The sequence below is a fragment of the Medicago sativa genome, chromosome 1, assembly GCF_051527215.1.
Source record: "Medicago sativa cultivar Bolivia chromosome 1, Bolivia_mono, whole genome shotgun sequence".
NCBI classification, from domain to species: Eukaryota; Viridiplantae; Streptophyta; class Magnoliopsida; order Fabales; family Fabaceae; genus Medicago; species Medicago sativa.
Genome location: NC_140749.1, coordinates 90,449,705 through 90,465,597, shown reverse-complemented (window position 1 = coordinate 90,465,597; position 15,893 = coordinate 90,449,705). Strand labels below are relative to the sequence as shown.

At 31.5% G+C, this 15,893-nt stretch overlaps 2 protein-coding genes across 2 annotated transcripts; both read right to left on the bottom strand.

The window, feature by feature from the left end:
- Positions 1 to 2,618: 2,618 nt before the first annotated feature.
- On the bottom strand, positions 2,619 to 4,860 carry LOC146959012 (reticulon-like protein B14). Its single transcript, XM_085740545.1, has 5 exons — positions 4,709 to 4,860; positions 3,690 to 3,870; positions 3,452 to 3,581; positions 3,051 to 3,120; positions 2,619 to 2,964 (listed from the first exon to the last, which is right to left on the bottom strand). The coding sequence occupies exons 1-5, from the start codon at positions 4,776 to 4,778 to the stop codon at positions 2,795 to 2,797; spliced, it is 621 nt and encodes a 206-aa protein (XP_085596671.1). The 5' UTR covers positions 4,779 to 4,860; the 3' UTR covers positions 2,619 to 2,794.
- Positions 4,861 to 13,084: 8,224 nt separating this feature from the next.
- Positions 13,085 to 15,352, bottom strand: LOC146959011 (aerobic coproporphyrinogen-III oxidase (DUF1218)). Its single transcript, XM_085740544.1, has 3 exons — positions 15,195 to 15,352; positions 14,912 to 15,117; positions 13,085 to 13,813 (listed from the first exon to the last, which is right to left on the bottom strand). The coding sequence occupies exons 1-3, from the start codon at positions 15,285 to 15,287 to the stop codon at positions 13,531 to 13,533; spliced, it is 582 nt and encodes a 193-aa protein (XP_085596670.1). The 5' UTR covers positions 15,288 to 15,352; the 3' UTR covers positions 13,085 to 13,530.
- Positions 15,353 to 15,893: the final 541 nt, after the last annotated feature.

Sequence of the window (15,893 nt, the reverse complement as noted above, 5' to 3'; positions counted from 1 at the left end):
TTAAAAAAAAGTATGACATTTGTTAGTGATACCCTTACTTAATTTATTTTATTTACTCGGGGCACTTGTTGAAACTTGAAAGAGATAGTTCATTTTTGTTATCTTTGAAATTGTGTCTCCTGGTGTACATGTATATATATAGCATTCAACGGTGGAAGATGTTACAAGCAAGCAGTCGATATTTGAAAATGAAATGTTTGTCCATATTACTATGCTTAAAGTTGGGGTTTACGTGGCTTTGTCCACCTACTATGTCTAACCGTTAACTAATAAAGAGTACATGGTGTGGGGAATCCCCTAACCCCACCAATTATTTGTTCTAACATCATTCTTCGGCACCCACTCAAAGTGAAAGTGATTATAATTATTATTACCACATAACTCTAAAAAATAGTTGTGATCTATGAGCTACTACTAATTAACCTTCTTGCCGGAAGTAGGGGTCATATTCATAGGAGATTAGTGAAGTGAGATCAAATGAGTGAGTACTGATGAGAAAGTGAAGTCAGCGGTATCAAAGCGAAAGTTAATATGCTACATTTTCTATAAAAAATATTATTTTTCTTTCGGTTGTACGTGTTATAAGTTACTTCCCTCTGTTCATTTTTAAGTGTCTTTTTAGAATTTTAACCCAAAAATAGCGAAGTGTATTTTTGCACATTTTTTTCTATTATACCCTCATTTTAATCAACTAATAATTTCATATTTTTTTCACACACTTTATCTTTTCAATAAATTTAATATGTAACAAACAATTGTTAGTTATTACCCTATTTCTCTAACAAATTTCTATATTTTAATATGTAACAAACAATTTTCAATTTTCTAAATATTGCACTTGAATTTTTTAACAAGTACTACTCATCTTATTTAAAGAATTTTAACTCTTATGGAACCATTATCATAAGTAACAAATTTTTGTTTAAAATTTTTTTTAAAAAAACAAAACAAACAAACTTTGTTTAAAAAAACAAATTTTAGTTTTCAAAATATATATCATTAATTAGTTTCATTGAAAAATATAAGAGTAATTGACAGAGGGTATAATTGACAAATCGTACATTTAAAATACCAAAACGACAGTTAAATAAGAACGAAAAATTCACTCTAAAAAAACACTTAAAAAGGAACAAAAGGAGTAATAAATATTTGATTTTAATATTGGGAGAATGTAAGTGAATCTTTGGTATATATACAACAAAATCACAATGACCCGCCGTGATTCTCACATTTCCACCGTTATATAATGTCTATATTCGTGTACCCACCCCAAGTTCAAAACTCAAAGTCGATTTGATAAACCCACTCAGCCATTCATAGAGAGAGAAAAAAAAGGAACGCTCAAGTGTTTCTTACTTTAATTTGATTTTGAGGAAAATACCCAAAAAAATAAAGTAGAATATATTGGACAGCAAAAGCTAGTGGTCACGAGAAACACTTGTGTGGACCATGACCAAGAATTTTGGTTTGGTCACACACACAAGTTTTTCTCCTTCTCTCTCTTCTCTCCTCTCTTCTACATGTGCTCTCTCTTCTCTCTTCTCTCTTTGTGTGTGACCAAACCAAAATTCTTGGTCTTGGTCCACACAAGATTTTCTCAGTGGTCACAATACATGATTAGCATAGGTGGAATATGCATCTGGATCTTCTCACACAGACCATAAGTACAACACTCTTCCATAATTCCATTTCATTGGTTGGTTACACTTCACAAGTGCGCATCCCCTATTCTTGGAAGAATCTTAAAAAGTTCCAATTTTATAGAGATCAAATACATTTATTTTTTAATGATCTTAAATAATAATTTTTATAAAATTTGTATATTTAATTTATTAGAAATTGAAGTATTCCTTCTGTAAAAAAGAAAGAAATTGAAGTATTCAACATTTTTTAAAAATAATTTCTTAATTTTAAAAAGTTTTTCAATGTCATTCGTTGTCGAAACCCTTTTATAATCAAGTAAAGATTACGTAATAGGCTTAGGTGATGTCAAACTTTTTCAAATAGACTTAGGTGAGGTACAATGCTTTTTATTTTTATATTTTTAAAATATATACATTTTAATTTTTTAATAAAAAATGAAAGACACTTGAAATGAATTATGTGAAGAAAAGAAAAGAAAAGGCTAATTAAATATGATACACTAGAAATAATGAAAACAAATAATCTTCTGATATTTTCATTGTTCTCGGAAAATGCATACAATTGGTGTATCTCCTAGTTAGCAAATAAAATTAGTTTTTTTTTAGATTACCTTAAAAGAATGATGAATGATTTACCTACCAACCAATAAAAATGAGCGTTTATTAGTGGAGTCAATGGTAGTTTGTGGGCGTCACTAACAGAAGGGATAGATTCTATGTTTTTTTTTTGTTTGTTTTTCAAAGGAGATAGATTTTAAATCTTGTTATGAAGTAAGATTCTAAATCTGTGTTTGGAATAACAATGGACAGCTACAGAACGCACGTCCACACTAAGGCTGGAATTTCCAGCTTCGTAAAAGTCATGATAAAATGACATCGGGACGCAAGACCAAACACTACATTATCATCAACTTTTGATTTGAAATGCATACTTCTATCTTTTATGATAACTCTAGTTTCCGCTATAAGTAAAAATTTATGATAACGTATGCATTGTATTTAATTATTAAATTAAGTAAAACATTATTCATTTACATGCTTAAGGTAGGAAACTGATCTGCTTGAAGCCAAATAATGGCAAAAGCAGATGAAATTAAAGAGTACATCAGATTCAAATGTTTTATTTCATGCGTGACGGAGAAGATATAAAATCATCGGTACTTCTTTTCTTTCACAGGTCCCCTTGGAATCCTATTGAGAACTGTAGAATCCAATTTGTTGAACAATCTCTTCACGTCTTGGTTTCCTTTACTTGCTAGATAGTCCACCTCATGTTCATACCGCTCATACATAATTGGAAGTGTCACCAGGCACAAAAATGCTGTACAAGAATACACAACATAGCATGGCATATTAATAATTAATAATAAGGCCTAAATAATAAAATTAATTTGTTTGGAATCTTACTTGTATATAGTAAATTGACAGTGCTGAAGAAATTTCCAATAGTAGACATGATCCATAGACCAGCTATTGTCTGAAATTCAATCACTTTGATGTCAATAAACAAATCAATTCAAATCAAAGGCTTAAATATTTTTTTAGTCCCCATAATTTATGCTATCTTATTTTAGTACCTATAAGTTTTTATCAATTTTTAGTTCCTACCTTTTTAAACACAGGTACATTTAGTCCCTCTATTTTTATAAAAGATGCGAACTAAATATAGTCAAAAAAATTTATAGGGAGGATTCAACTTGAAAGATTTATAGTTTTATAGAGATTAAAAATATATTTAATTCAGAAAGAAAAGAAAATGGTCTCAGTGGAGAGGTGATAATAATTGAAAATGGTCTATTTCATAATACCACAAAGAAGAATCTAAGATCTTTCCCAGTTGAAATGTCATAAAATTTCCTCAAGAACAAGTTGAACTTTTTATGAATGAATCTAACGGTAGAATCTGGGATTTCAAAATCATAGATATCAGGAAGTTTCCTGCAATGCAACACATAAATAATGTTTACACCAAATGTTACAAAAATAAGGCTTCTGAATAGGGACTGCACATATTCATAATTTTTATAAGGTTAAAAATACAATTACCAAGTGATTAATCCAGCTGCATTATACCAAATAAAGAGAATGAGCATAAGGGCTATGAGGATGTGGCATAGCAGAGTAACAAGATTATATTCAACCACTTCAAAGAGAAACCAAACCATTGAAAATCCAGCCACAATTGCTGCCGTTGTTTTCATGTCTTTCCATAGCAAGATATCAGCAACTGCAGAATCAGAACAATCATATCACTAAGGAATATATTTTATTTAGTACATGTGGCTTTTTTTCTAAAACTTGGTATCCGACTCCAAAACTGACTAAACCGAGGTACCAATCCATTGTCAGCTTGCAGGGTCCAAGCCAAAATAAAATTTTGTATGAACTAACCCACATAAATTGGTACCAAGAGAATTCAAACTTGAGACATTAAGAAGAGTTCACTCTAAGGTATTATTAAATCTACATCATTGTATCAACCCATGTGGATTTCCGTCTCGTCTTTATTTAAGAAGCTTCCTATTTCTATTTCTACCAATGAAATAAACGTTTTAAAAGAAATTATTGAAGTTTTTGAAATATATTTATTGTAGTTAGTTTTCATCTTCTCTATAAGACTACCACGAGTCCACGACTACTAAAAATGAAAATTAATAGGCAAATATCTTTCCACTAGGGCTGGTCTAATAACTTTTAAAAATAAGAGGGGCTAAAACAAGATTAAATGTATGGAGTCTTTTTTTTATTAGAATATGAGACTTTTTCTCGTAAATCTAATAAAAAATAATTTTTTGTCGAGGGATTTAAAGCGAGGGTTTTGGTGGCCTTACCCTTAGACCGACCTGCTTTCCAACCACCCATATATAAAAGTAAAATTTTAAAACACCCGCTTACATTTTTTTGATAAAAATATATTTAGAAATTAGATTAAGGGAGGTACATATTGTATCAGGTTAAAGAGAACCACCAACCTATTAAATATTTACTATCAAATTTATGTATTATATATTAGATACATGCATGAAAACGTGATACAAAAGGTGTGAACTTTTGAGAGATCTTACTCTTTCCTCCACCAAGGACTGCGTGAAGTGGTCTACCAAATAAACCAGGTTGATTGGAACGGATTGGCATGACTATGGACTAATGATTGAATTGAAATTGTCTTAATTTGTACTAAATGTACCAAACCAAGTTAATGATTCCTAACACTGTTATGTTTCATGCGCATTGAGGCCAATAAATATATGTGATGTACCAATGGAGACTTTGAAACCAAGAAATTAATCAAATCAACAACATTTGTATCGAGAGGTAAGGTATGGCTTTAGCATGGCTTTCAAGTTTTAATTAATTCCTCGTGCCCACACATGATTAAGATACATTGGTAGGGTCTTGCGTTTACCCTTATGCATGTTGATATTGATACTTTGTTTTCTTGTATTTATTATTCGTTTCTCCTATTTTTTATTTTTATTTTCACTCAAAAAATGTGTTTCCTGTATTTGAAGGTTTTCGTTCTTGCGGGAGTCTTATATATACTCCAAATAAAAATGGAAATTTGAGTAGTGATACTTTTGAAGTTTGATTGAATATGTACTTATCGTTCAGTTATTTAATAGCATGTTATATTTTTGTATTAATTTTGAAAAATTAAATTAATTTTTTAATAAGTTTTAGCCAACGGTGATTCCATAATTGGAGTTTAGTTTTTTTTAAGGATAATTGGAGTTTAATTGGAAGATAAGAAAAATTAGCCAAATATCGTTCAAATTACTGATTGTACTTCATCGAGTTCATTAACACACTAAATTTTCAAATTATAAAAGGTGAGTACGCCGGTATCCATGAAGTTTGGTTTGTTATATACTCATCATTCAATTATACAATGTCATGTCATATTTTTGTATCAATTTTTGAATGTGTTTTGAAGTACCGTTGCCCAACCAAACTTTGGGGTACCTAACAATTCTTGGTATAAAATATTTAGCGGTAGTATGGGAGGAGATAATGTGAGAAAAAGAGGAAGTTTGTGAGGGTATTTATAGATAAAAATGATAACCTAGTTTGTATCTATCATAAATATGGTCAAAAAAACGTGTAAAAGTGGTTAAAAACGTGTTAATTGAATGTTGAAAACCTGACCAAAGTGAAAAAAACGTTTGTTCTCCAGTTTTGACCACCGGCCAACTTGCGTGAGTTAACTCGCGCAAAGGCTCAGTGGTGCGTGACTTAACTCACGCAGGGGTATATTTGGAAAACATGCTGGGCGCGAGCAAAATGTGCTGAGTGAAGAGCAGAATTCATAAAAGAAACTACCAGACTTAGAGATTTGACCCAATTAACTAGTGAATAAGGCCCAACCAATAAATAGACAAAGTAGAACAAAAAAGAAGGGTAAATTAGACTACAACAAAGACAAATAGAGAACAAAGAAAGAGAGCTTGTTCATCATACCATATCATATATACTTAATGCGACTAAATTGTGAAAGAGCAAATCAGTGGCTGGTAAAGGTAAATGTTTGTCGTCCTTTGATCAGTCCCGTTTATAAGATTTTAGTGGCCTAAGACAAACCTACAATTTGGATCCTTGATAATAAATATATAAAAATTATCATTTTCCCGTGTCAGATTTGCTTTGTTATAACTCATAAGCACAAACTAACATGACCTTTAAGATGTTTAAGAAAACCAGGGTTAAATAATATAGATAGATATTGCATTAACATTGTAAATATTTTTTAATGTGAACATTGTACTCATATTGGGCCAATTTCAATTAACTTGTCTACGAACATAAACATTTACAAAAAAAAAAATTGGAGAACTTATTGATACAACTTATGACTTGTTCGGAAACTACTTTCATATGTTTTTTCTTTAGGATAGCTCATGAAAACAATTTATAGTTTATATTAAAACAATTTCACTTTTTTTCTTCCCTATATTTTAAAGTAGGATAATTGTTATGCTTATACATTACCAATTGTTGGCTGAAATTATAGATAATGCAATACAATGGGTAATGTATAAGCATAACAATTATCCTACTTTAAAATATAGGAAAAAAAAGTGAAATCGTTTTTATATAAACTATAAATTGTTTTCATGAGATATCCTAAAGAAAAATCATATGAAAGTAGTTTCCGAACAAGTCATAAGTTGTATCAATAAGTTCTCAATTTTTTTTTGTAAATGTTTATGTTCGTAGACAAGTTAATTGAAATTGGCCCAATATGAGTACAATGTTCACATTAAAAAATATTTACAATGTTAATGCAACATCTACCTATATTATTTAACCCTGGTTTTCTTAAACATCTTAAAGGTCATGTTAATTTGTGCTTATGAGTTATAACAAAGCAAATCTGACACGGGAAAATGATAATTTTTATATATTTATTATCTAGGATCCAAATTGTAGGTTTGTCTTAGGCCACTAAAATCTTATAAACAGGACTGATCAAAGGACGACAAACATTTACCTTTACCAGCCACTGATTTGCTCTTTCACAATTTAGTCACATTAAGTATATATGATATGATAGGATGAACAAGCTCTCTTTCTTTGTTCTCTATTTGTCTTTGTTGAAGTCTAATTTACCCTTCTTTTCTGTTCTACTTTGTCTATTTATTGGTTGGGCCTTATTCACTAGTTAATTGGGTCAAATCTCTAAGTCTGGTAGTTTTTTTTATGAATTCTGCTCTTCCCTCAGCACATTTTGCTCGCGCCCAGCATGTTTTCCAAATATACCCCTGCGTGGGTTAAGTTACGCACCACTGAGCCTTTGCGCGAGTTAACTCACGCAAGTTGGCCGGTGGTCAAAACTGAAGAACCCGCGTTTTTTTTCACTTTGGTCAGGTTTTCAACATTCAATTAACACGTTTTTAACCACTTTTACACGTTTTTTTGACCATATTTATGATAAATACAAACTAGGTTATCATTTTTACCTATAAATACCCTCACAAACTTCCTCTTTTTCTCACATTATCTCCTCCCACTCTCTCCCCCTCTTTCTCTTCTTCTTTTTTGCTTCTATGGTCTTTAGGCTCTTTATACCCCTTTAGGTATATAGTAGTGGCTCTTGGGGGAAATAGTGGTCAGTCGAGTTGGGGAAAAAGACATCATCCCTCGAGGTAAAATTAGGTTTGCTTCCTTTTACTCCCAAAATCTTTTTACCGTGGGTAAAAAGAATCATCATGGGGGTATAAAAGGAACCAAATTTAAATTTACCTCATGGGATCTTGATGTCTTTTTCCCCAACAAGACTGATCACTATTTTTCCCAAGAGCTATTGCTATATACTGAAGAGGGTAAAAATAACTTTTTACCCCAATAGGGTAAAAAGATAATAAGTAGATTAGTGAATTCAAATAAAATATATGTATTGATTATTGTAATGTTTGAATGATATTAATAAAACGAGAGTTATATTTATTAATTTTGTTTTTTATTTGTATTTATATTTACATTTATTTTATGTTTATGATTATGTATTGAATAAATAAAATCGAATTTATTTTATAATTTCGAATTTATTTTAAGTGCATAAATAAATTAGAATATAGCAAATAAATAATTTAGAATAAAGTGAACAAACAATTTAGAATAAAGTAAATAATTTAAGTGAAAATAGTAAAAAAAATTAGCCACTGTGCGCCAGTTAACTACACTTGCGCTAGTTAACTAGAGCAGGGGCATTTTAAGCATGACTGCAGGACGCGAGTGTTTTGTGATGGGGAAGAGCATATTTCTTCTTTTATCTATGCCGCATACACCTCCTGTCTATATGAAAAACTATGTGGTATTGTAAACAAATATAAAAAGGTTCCATTTTCCTCCGTTATTTAATGATGAAATACAATATCCACTTTATTTTTCTCTCTTTTACCATTCTGAGTCATTTTACAGTCTTTCTATTCTTTCTTCAATCGTTGTTTTGTTTTAAACGTTTTCATTTCTCATTTTCCATCACATCGTTGTTTTGTTTTAAACGTTTTCATTTCTCATTTTCCATCTCAAGTCCACACGTATGATAAAAATAATCACACCATATCCATATTTGCAAATATGGTGAGTTAGATTAACAAAGTGTGACAAAAAGGATTAATTTATGTTAATGTTATCAAGTTAAGGGTTTAAAATGACACTTTCTGAAGCTATTTTTGTAAACAACAAATGGTGGTAATATTATGTTGGAGTGAGATCAAACTTTCAACCTTGTTATCTCTACTACTTTTTTTTTTGACAAGTGTTATCTCTACTACTTAACTCCTCCACATCAACCACCACGTCAATCTTATAAACCTTGACACTTTTTAAAGCTAAGATCAACTTTAACCTCAAAATTAAGTTATATGACATGTAGTATGTTAATATATAGAGTTTTGCAAATCTTTCGATTCCGAGACATCTTTTAAGATTTGAACATGGGTTAGTTGCTTAGGGTCGGTCCAACACACATAAAGAGCTAAGGCAAGTTTAAAAATAAGGTTTTTCTAAAATCTAATACTAGTATTTTAGTAAAATAACTAATTTTTGGTTTACATGTTAATTTTCATGTGCTTTACAATACTAAACCATTCATTCCCTCAAAAATACTAAATCATTCATTAAATCAATGTAATAATTTCCTTTCAAAAAAAATAAAACTCAAATCAATGTAATCATTTGGTTTAATTTTTTTTGGTCAAATATTTCTCTTTTTAATTGACAATAAAGTTCATTGATTTAATCTTTATGAGACAATATAATTTTAAATAATAGTTTATTGCTTTTAGTTTTAAAAAAAAAGTAGAATATGAAATATTTTTATTAAGTAAATTTTTATATTTTTTGAGGTTTAGGATGGTTATCTATATGACTATATCTTTGAAACGACTGAATAGTTTCTATTTGTCCATTGTCGTTGAAAAGAAAATTGTGACTCGGTTGATGTCGATGTATTATTTATTAAAAATCGATGTCTCTATCTAAATCTTATTTCTTTGTTCTCTATTTGTGGCCTTATTTCTCCGTTTTACTTTTATCCTTTGTCTTTTCATTTTTCTTTCACAAAACCTTTATCCTTTTTCCTTGGACAAAACAGTAAACATGATCATAAAAAAACTCAAATGTTGACTGTCCATCATGTAGCACATTTCACATCGCCGAAAGTCTTTTGACCCTCAGCGTGACATGCTACAGAATGTTCCTTAAAAAATGCAAAAGCCATGCATTATAAGAAATTGCTCCCAAGTCCCAACCAAAACTACACATTGTGGTTTTTGACAATGCCTGCTTCATGAAGTCTATAATTCTTTATTATCAAAGGAATTCGTAGATTTGATTTGAGATTAGTACTTGTTTTTTTTGCTTAATATGACACTATATAATTGAATTCTTCTTTTTCAAATGAACTAACAATTGAATATTTATAGAAGTCAAATTGAGACATTTTGGAAAAACAAGGAAGGAGTTTGAACCCATAACTTATGCGCATCACCTTTGATGTAGGCAGACGTCACCAATTCACCATCACGGATGTGATCAGGAATCACGTTGATCCACATAACTTTGCAGAAAGTATAAATTATAGTTTCTTCAAAATCACAATAGATCATCGTAATTCTTACATATCCATCGTAATTCTTTACTTTTGGTATCCGTGGGAGCCTTCTAATTTTCTATTTAATTTTATTGTTGTTGTTTTATCTTAATATAAAATGCACATATTCTTCGGAAAAACACAAATAAAAATGGTTCTAAATATTAAAGATTTAAATTTAGAGGCAACTTTGTATAGGATTTCTTTTGGAAAATTTAAAGTTTTTGTGAGTTTTTTTTTTTGAAAGAATGATTTTTGTTTTTGTAAATAGAGATGAATTTCATTAATCAAAAACAGTTACTACAAACTACATGACATAAAAAATCACAAAAACAAAGAAACAAGACATAAGCTCAAACAAAACAAGAATAGGTCATGGCCTTACACTCTTAACATTAGGCCATATGAGTGAGCAATCCAGCAATGACTATTCCAATGAGTGAGCAATCCAGCAATGACTGACTATTCCGTCAAAAAAGAAGAAGCAATGACTAGTTGACTACTCCGCAAATTCATGATCACCAAACTATGGGGCGCCCAACTTTATTAGCACTATTATTCCCCATCCACGAAACATTTGCTCATTTGATGGATAAGCTATTATTATAGTAGAGACACCACCCTTTTCCTAAAGTCGCATAATTTAAATAAGGAAAATGTTAACTTATGTTCTTAGAATGTATGTTGATGAACTCAATATAGAAATATTCGTTTAAAAGTCGTACATTCAAATTTTCAAAAGTTAAAATATTGTTGTCATCAATGTAAACTTACTACTTTTGAGTTTTTAAGCATTTGCTTAAGTTACAAGTTAGCATGACCCTTTAAATAATAGTAGTATAGTTTATTCAAATTACAAAAGTAACTCTAGAGTCTAGACCCCTTCTCATCACACTATAAATAGTTAAGAAAACCATACCATGATGCATATTACCATTTGTATGTCCTAGAGTCTCGTACACTCAATAATCACCTCTCAAATTTAATTAAACTTTTTCAATTGTCCTTTTTTCTCTCTTTGAAAATGAAGATTTCATGTTTAACATTGTGCATTATGGTTACTGTACTCCTTGCAAAGACAGAGTTATCAATAGGGATAACATGCAATGCATTACAACTAAGTGCATGTGCAAATGCCATCATTTCATCCAACCCTCCTTCTGCAATATGTTGCAGTAAACTGAAGGAACAAAAGCCTTGCCTTTGCCAATATTTGAAAGATCCTAACCTTAAGAAACTTGTTAGCTCTCCCAATGCCATCAAGGTTGCTGACGCATGTGATTCTCCATTCCCCATTTGTTAGACACTTAAGTATCAACCTTGTCACAGTTTTTAAGTATGTTTTTTTTTCTGTGTTGTACTCTGTTTTGCTTCTTAACATTTGGGAAGTTCCTCTGATTATGTCTCAGTTTGGTGTCCCTTGTTCTGTTATTGTTGTAGGATTTGATCTTATAACACCTATGTTTAATGAATGTACTAGTTTGCTGTTGTTATGACTACTATGAAGTTTATTTGTGTTTTTGTTCAAATTATCTCTAGTAACTTTTCACCACATTTTCAGTAAGGGTCGACAAGTCAAACCATGGTTTAAAAAATATTGTTTTTGCAACATATTTGACATTCTATGTCCAAAAAAACCGGATATTTCTAAGCTTTTGAAGAATCGGTATTCATGTATTTTGATTTTTTTGAATGACCTTTGTTTTATAGCTTTTACATTCTTTTGTGAATAAACTAAATAGTTAATTAATTTAACTCTTAAATTTTGACAGAGCAACCCAACACTCTAACGTAGAAAGGAGCGGACTAGGTTTTCAACCCTACAACTATAGTTGGCCTGCCTTGTTTTGTTTGAAATGAGTTAAAGAAGGGGCAAAACCCAAACACCACGTTTTTGCAATCCTTAATCATAACATATTCTCTTAACTACTGAAATACTGCTGGATACCCCTTTAAAATAGAGGTTGTTTTATAGGAAGCACAATTTTGATAATGTATTTTAGCTGAAAACACACTATTAAAAGTAGGCTACGGAGCTCCGGTAGTTTATCTTTGAAAGCTTTAAACATGTAGGAAGGCTGATTGAGAAGTATACATACTGAGGTTAAATTTATAAAGTTCAATTTAACCCCCTTCTTTCCTCAAGAGAAAGTAGTCATGATTCAACTAGAGTTCGGCTGTCCTCGTGAGCTCAGTTGGTATGTACAATGCATAATATATGTAAGGTCTAAGGTTCGAACCCCGACCACCACAAAAAAAAAAAAAAAAAAAACTAGAGTTCGACTAAAAATAAAGTTTGACCGATTATAAGTAAGGATCAAATGACCTTACTTTCTTTTACACACGCAACCACATTGCTTTATTCAATCACATGAAAATGATATAAGAAGCACAATAATGACATGGTAATGATAACAAAACAATTTCAAACATAACAATTACTCCAAAGTTAAAAAGGATTATCTTTGGGTGAATTCACTACTCCAAAAGTTATTCTAAGTCTCTCCTTCACACATTCTGATAATCTCACAACCATCGTTATCAACAGAAAAATTTAAGTTCAAGAAAATAATATGTGAAAAGAACCAAAATATTATATGTAAATTTAAATATGATCACATGATAGCAGCAAGGTTTTTTAAAATAATCATATACTATAATAAAATGGGCCCAAGTGCCTAGAAATTTCGATTTTCGATTTCAGCAATGAATCAGAAAATAAGATATTTGATGGGGGCAAGTAACACAAAATTCAAATTTCAAGATATTGGAAAGAAAACTAAATTGCAAGTATATACAGATACAGCCACACAACAAGATAATGAACGAGGGCGGTTCCAAAAAAAGATTTGGGAGAAGGAAGTAGACATAGCTTTACTAAATTCATACATTTGCACAAGAGACTTGTAAAGTGACCATTCTTTCTGGAAAGTGGAAAACTTGACTAAAAGGCTTTCATAATAATTTTACTCAAGTTACCAAAATTTTTTTATCACGGTAACTCAAGCATTAGATGCACTAAAGCAAATGGTTGGATGAGTCCATTTGTTTCAATAGCAACACTTTCAAACTGGAAACTAGACTATATTGAACCCCCACCATACCACTACCATCTATTTATCTATATATTGTTTCAAGCATTCACCAATTACGGCATAAATATTAAATATACTCTACCAACAAGGTTTTGAACACATTGTTCCTTCCTTCATCCCCCAAAACACCTTCATTTTGGTAAAAAGCAATACAAGATTGTATAAATTAATAGCCCAGCATGTTGAAAGCAGTAAACCTTCAGGGCTTATCAGATTCAGGACCGTGATTGTGTGTGGCCAATCCAATGCCTTCATTTTGGTGCTTCTCCCAGAAACCAGTGTCAGCCTTGGCGTGTGCCCAATAGTACAAAATAGAAGCCAACATAGAGAACAAGGTCAAGGCAGCCCCAGCAGCAAACACACCTTTGCGAAGTGTAGCGCAAGACAAGTCGTGTGTCACAAAATTCCCTCGGTACTTTGTGTGGTAGGCATTCCTAGCAGAGCCTGCTAACAAGCACGCCTCTGCTGCCAAAAAACCGGTCCTGATTTTACAGCAACAATAATAAAAATCATCATTATTTCACTTCAGGTCAATGTAGTCAAACTCGAGATTCTATGTAAGATTGGGAGGGGGTTGAAAGATCATAAGTCGAGGATCATAACACAACTGTAAGATCCTACAGAAGGGCAAAATTGTGCTTATACATATAAACACAAAAGGAAAAAAAACTATCATACATGCATAAAATAACCACTAAATCACTAGTAAACTAAGTAATAATACAAAAGAAGGCAAAAATTCCTTCATCCTCAAAAACATATAGAAGTCTAAAGCAAAAAATAAATATGATGGGCCTCGTGGCCCAAGCTCTCTTTTCCCATTCACCGGAAAAACCCTAGTTCTACTAATTAGTGAAAGATCCTGAGGGGTCAACTCTCATAATGTTACAAAAAGAGGAAGTAATGGTCATGTGAAAGAAAATAGGGGAAGGCAGAGAAGAAGGAGAGCAGATTGCAAGGGGCGGCGCACATGTGAGAACTGCGTCAGAATATGTATATTTGTGTCCAACACATATACAACACTTACGCTCTCTCACTTTCATGGTCTCAAATTATTAATGGTGTCTACGTGGATTACGTGCAACCGAAATCGGGCAATCGGCAATCCCCTGCATTTACGTAGTTGGGACATTGGTGGCAGTTAAGATCGAGATCAGACTGACATGATTTCAATGCAGATTTTAATTTATTTTTTTGAAAGACTAAAATGCTGAGCTTGAAAAAATATGGACTGTCTGCTCTTGATATAACATCCAATGACATGTCGACGGGGTGAATGAGGGTCAACTGCCAACTGCGGGAAAGCAATCCGAATTCATGTACAAAGACTTCAATTTTTATCAAATTATAGCAGATGTCTACGTGAATATGATGAACTCAAACCAAATTTTTATCAAATAACCAAATTCAACACAATTAATTTTTGAATACAAAGTCAACAATCAATTCACGAAGTGATATATACAGCTCAAGTTCATTTGTTTACTAAAATCAACTTTTCTTCTTCTTGTATTTACAAAAAAAAAAAAAAAAGGGTTTTTTAAGGGGAAAATAAAAAGCTGTGAAGATTGGAATATTACCATGAGAGAATGAAGAAGATGACAGCACAAGTGGTAGAACAACCAGAGATGAGACCTTTACCACAGCAAAGACATCTAGTGACGGCGTTAAGAACAGTTTGACTGAGAAGCAGGAGAGAGAAAGCAGCAACACCGTAGACAGTGGAAGCGTCGGTGGTGTAAACACAAAAAGTTCGGTCATCGTACTCATCAGGAACCACTTTGGCCTGAAAAGAGATTAATCAGATTTAAGAAACAAAAAAAGCAAGATTAGTGTTGAAATTAAAGAAAGGATAAAGATTACCTCACTACGACGTCGTTCAGCGCCTATAGCAAAAACGAAAGCTAAGAGATGAAGAGAGATGATGAGGACTATAATTGTTACAGACACAGCCATGATTTCGGTGTTCAATTTGATTCAACAAATTCAACAAAAACCCTTTACTCTGTATTGCTTGTTTTGTCACTCTTTTCACATTCACTCACTATTCACTAATATCTTCAATTCAATGTCTGGTATAGTGTGTGATAGTGACTAGTGTGTGTCCTTTTTTCGGCTCCGGGTTTTTTTCATGTAAATAAAAATATATATCGCCCCACTCTTTTTCTTTTTCTTTCTTTTTTCTTTCTATTCTCACTCCTCCAAGTCCACTTTTTTCCTTTTTATCCGTTTTGTTTATTTTGTTTGTACACTAATTCTTTCTTTATAAAAGAAAACTAATCATTGTATATCAAAATTATTTTTTCTTTTTAAAATATGAGATTTATTACTTCTCTAATCCATTTCATACTCATTTTGGTTTGTTAAACCAATTGAAGTTTTAGATTTATACCAAGATTAAAATTATTAAAATCTGTAATTATAGAAAGTATAGACAAAAGAAATATTAACAAACATCATCATAAAAAGTTTAAAACGAATAGAAAATGCACTATTTTTTTTTTTTGAAAAGGAAGAAAATGCACTATTATTGTTAAATAGTTTCACGGAACATCAAATGAG

Excerpts from the sequence above, each read along its gene's own strand:
- LOC146959012 (XM_085740545.1), bottom strand. The coding sequence starts at position 4,778 with ATGCCAATCCGTTCCAATCAACCTGGTTTATTTGGTAGACCACTTCAC. Across the intron at positions 3,871-4,708 it reads AGTCCTTGGTGGAGGAAAGA|TTGCTGATATCTTGCTATGG; the intron begins GTAAGATCTCTC and ends CTGATTCTGCAG. Across the intron at positions 3,121-3,451 it reads ATCTTAGATTCTTCTTTGTG|ACAATAGCTGGTCTATGGAT; the intron begins GTATTATGAAAT and ends ATTGAATTTCAG.
- LOC146959011 (XM_085740544.1), bottom strand. The coding sequence starts at position 15,287 with ATGGCTGTGTCTGTAACAATTATAGTCCTCATCATCTCTCTTCATCTC. Across the intron at positions 15,118-15,194 it reads CTGAACGACGTCGTAGTGAG|GCCAAAGTGGTTCCTGATGA; the intron begins GTAATCTTTATC and ends ATCTCTTTTCAG. Across the intron at positions 13,814-14,911 it reads ATCTTCTTCATTCTCTCATG|GACCGGTTTTTTGGCAGCAG; the intron begins GTAATATTCCAA and ends CTGTAAAATCAG.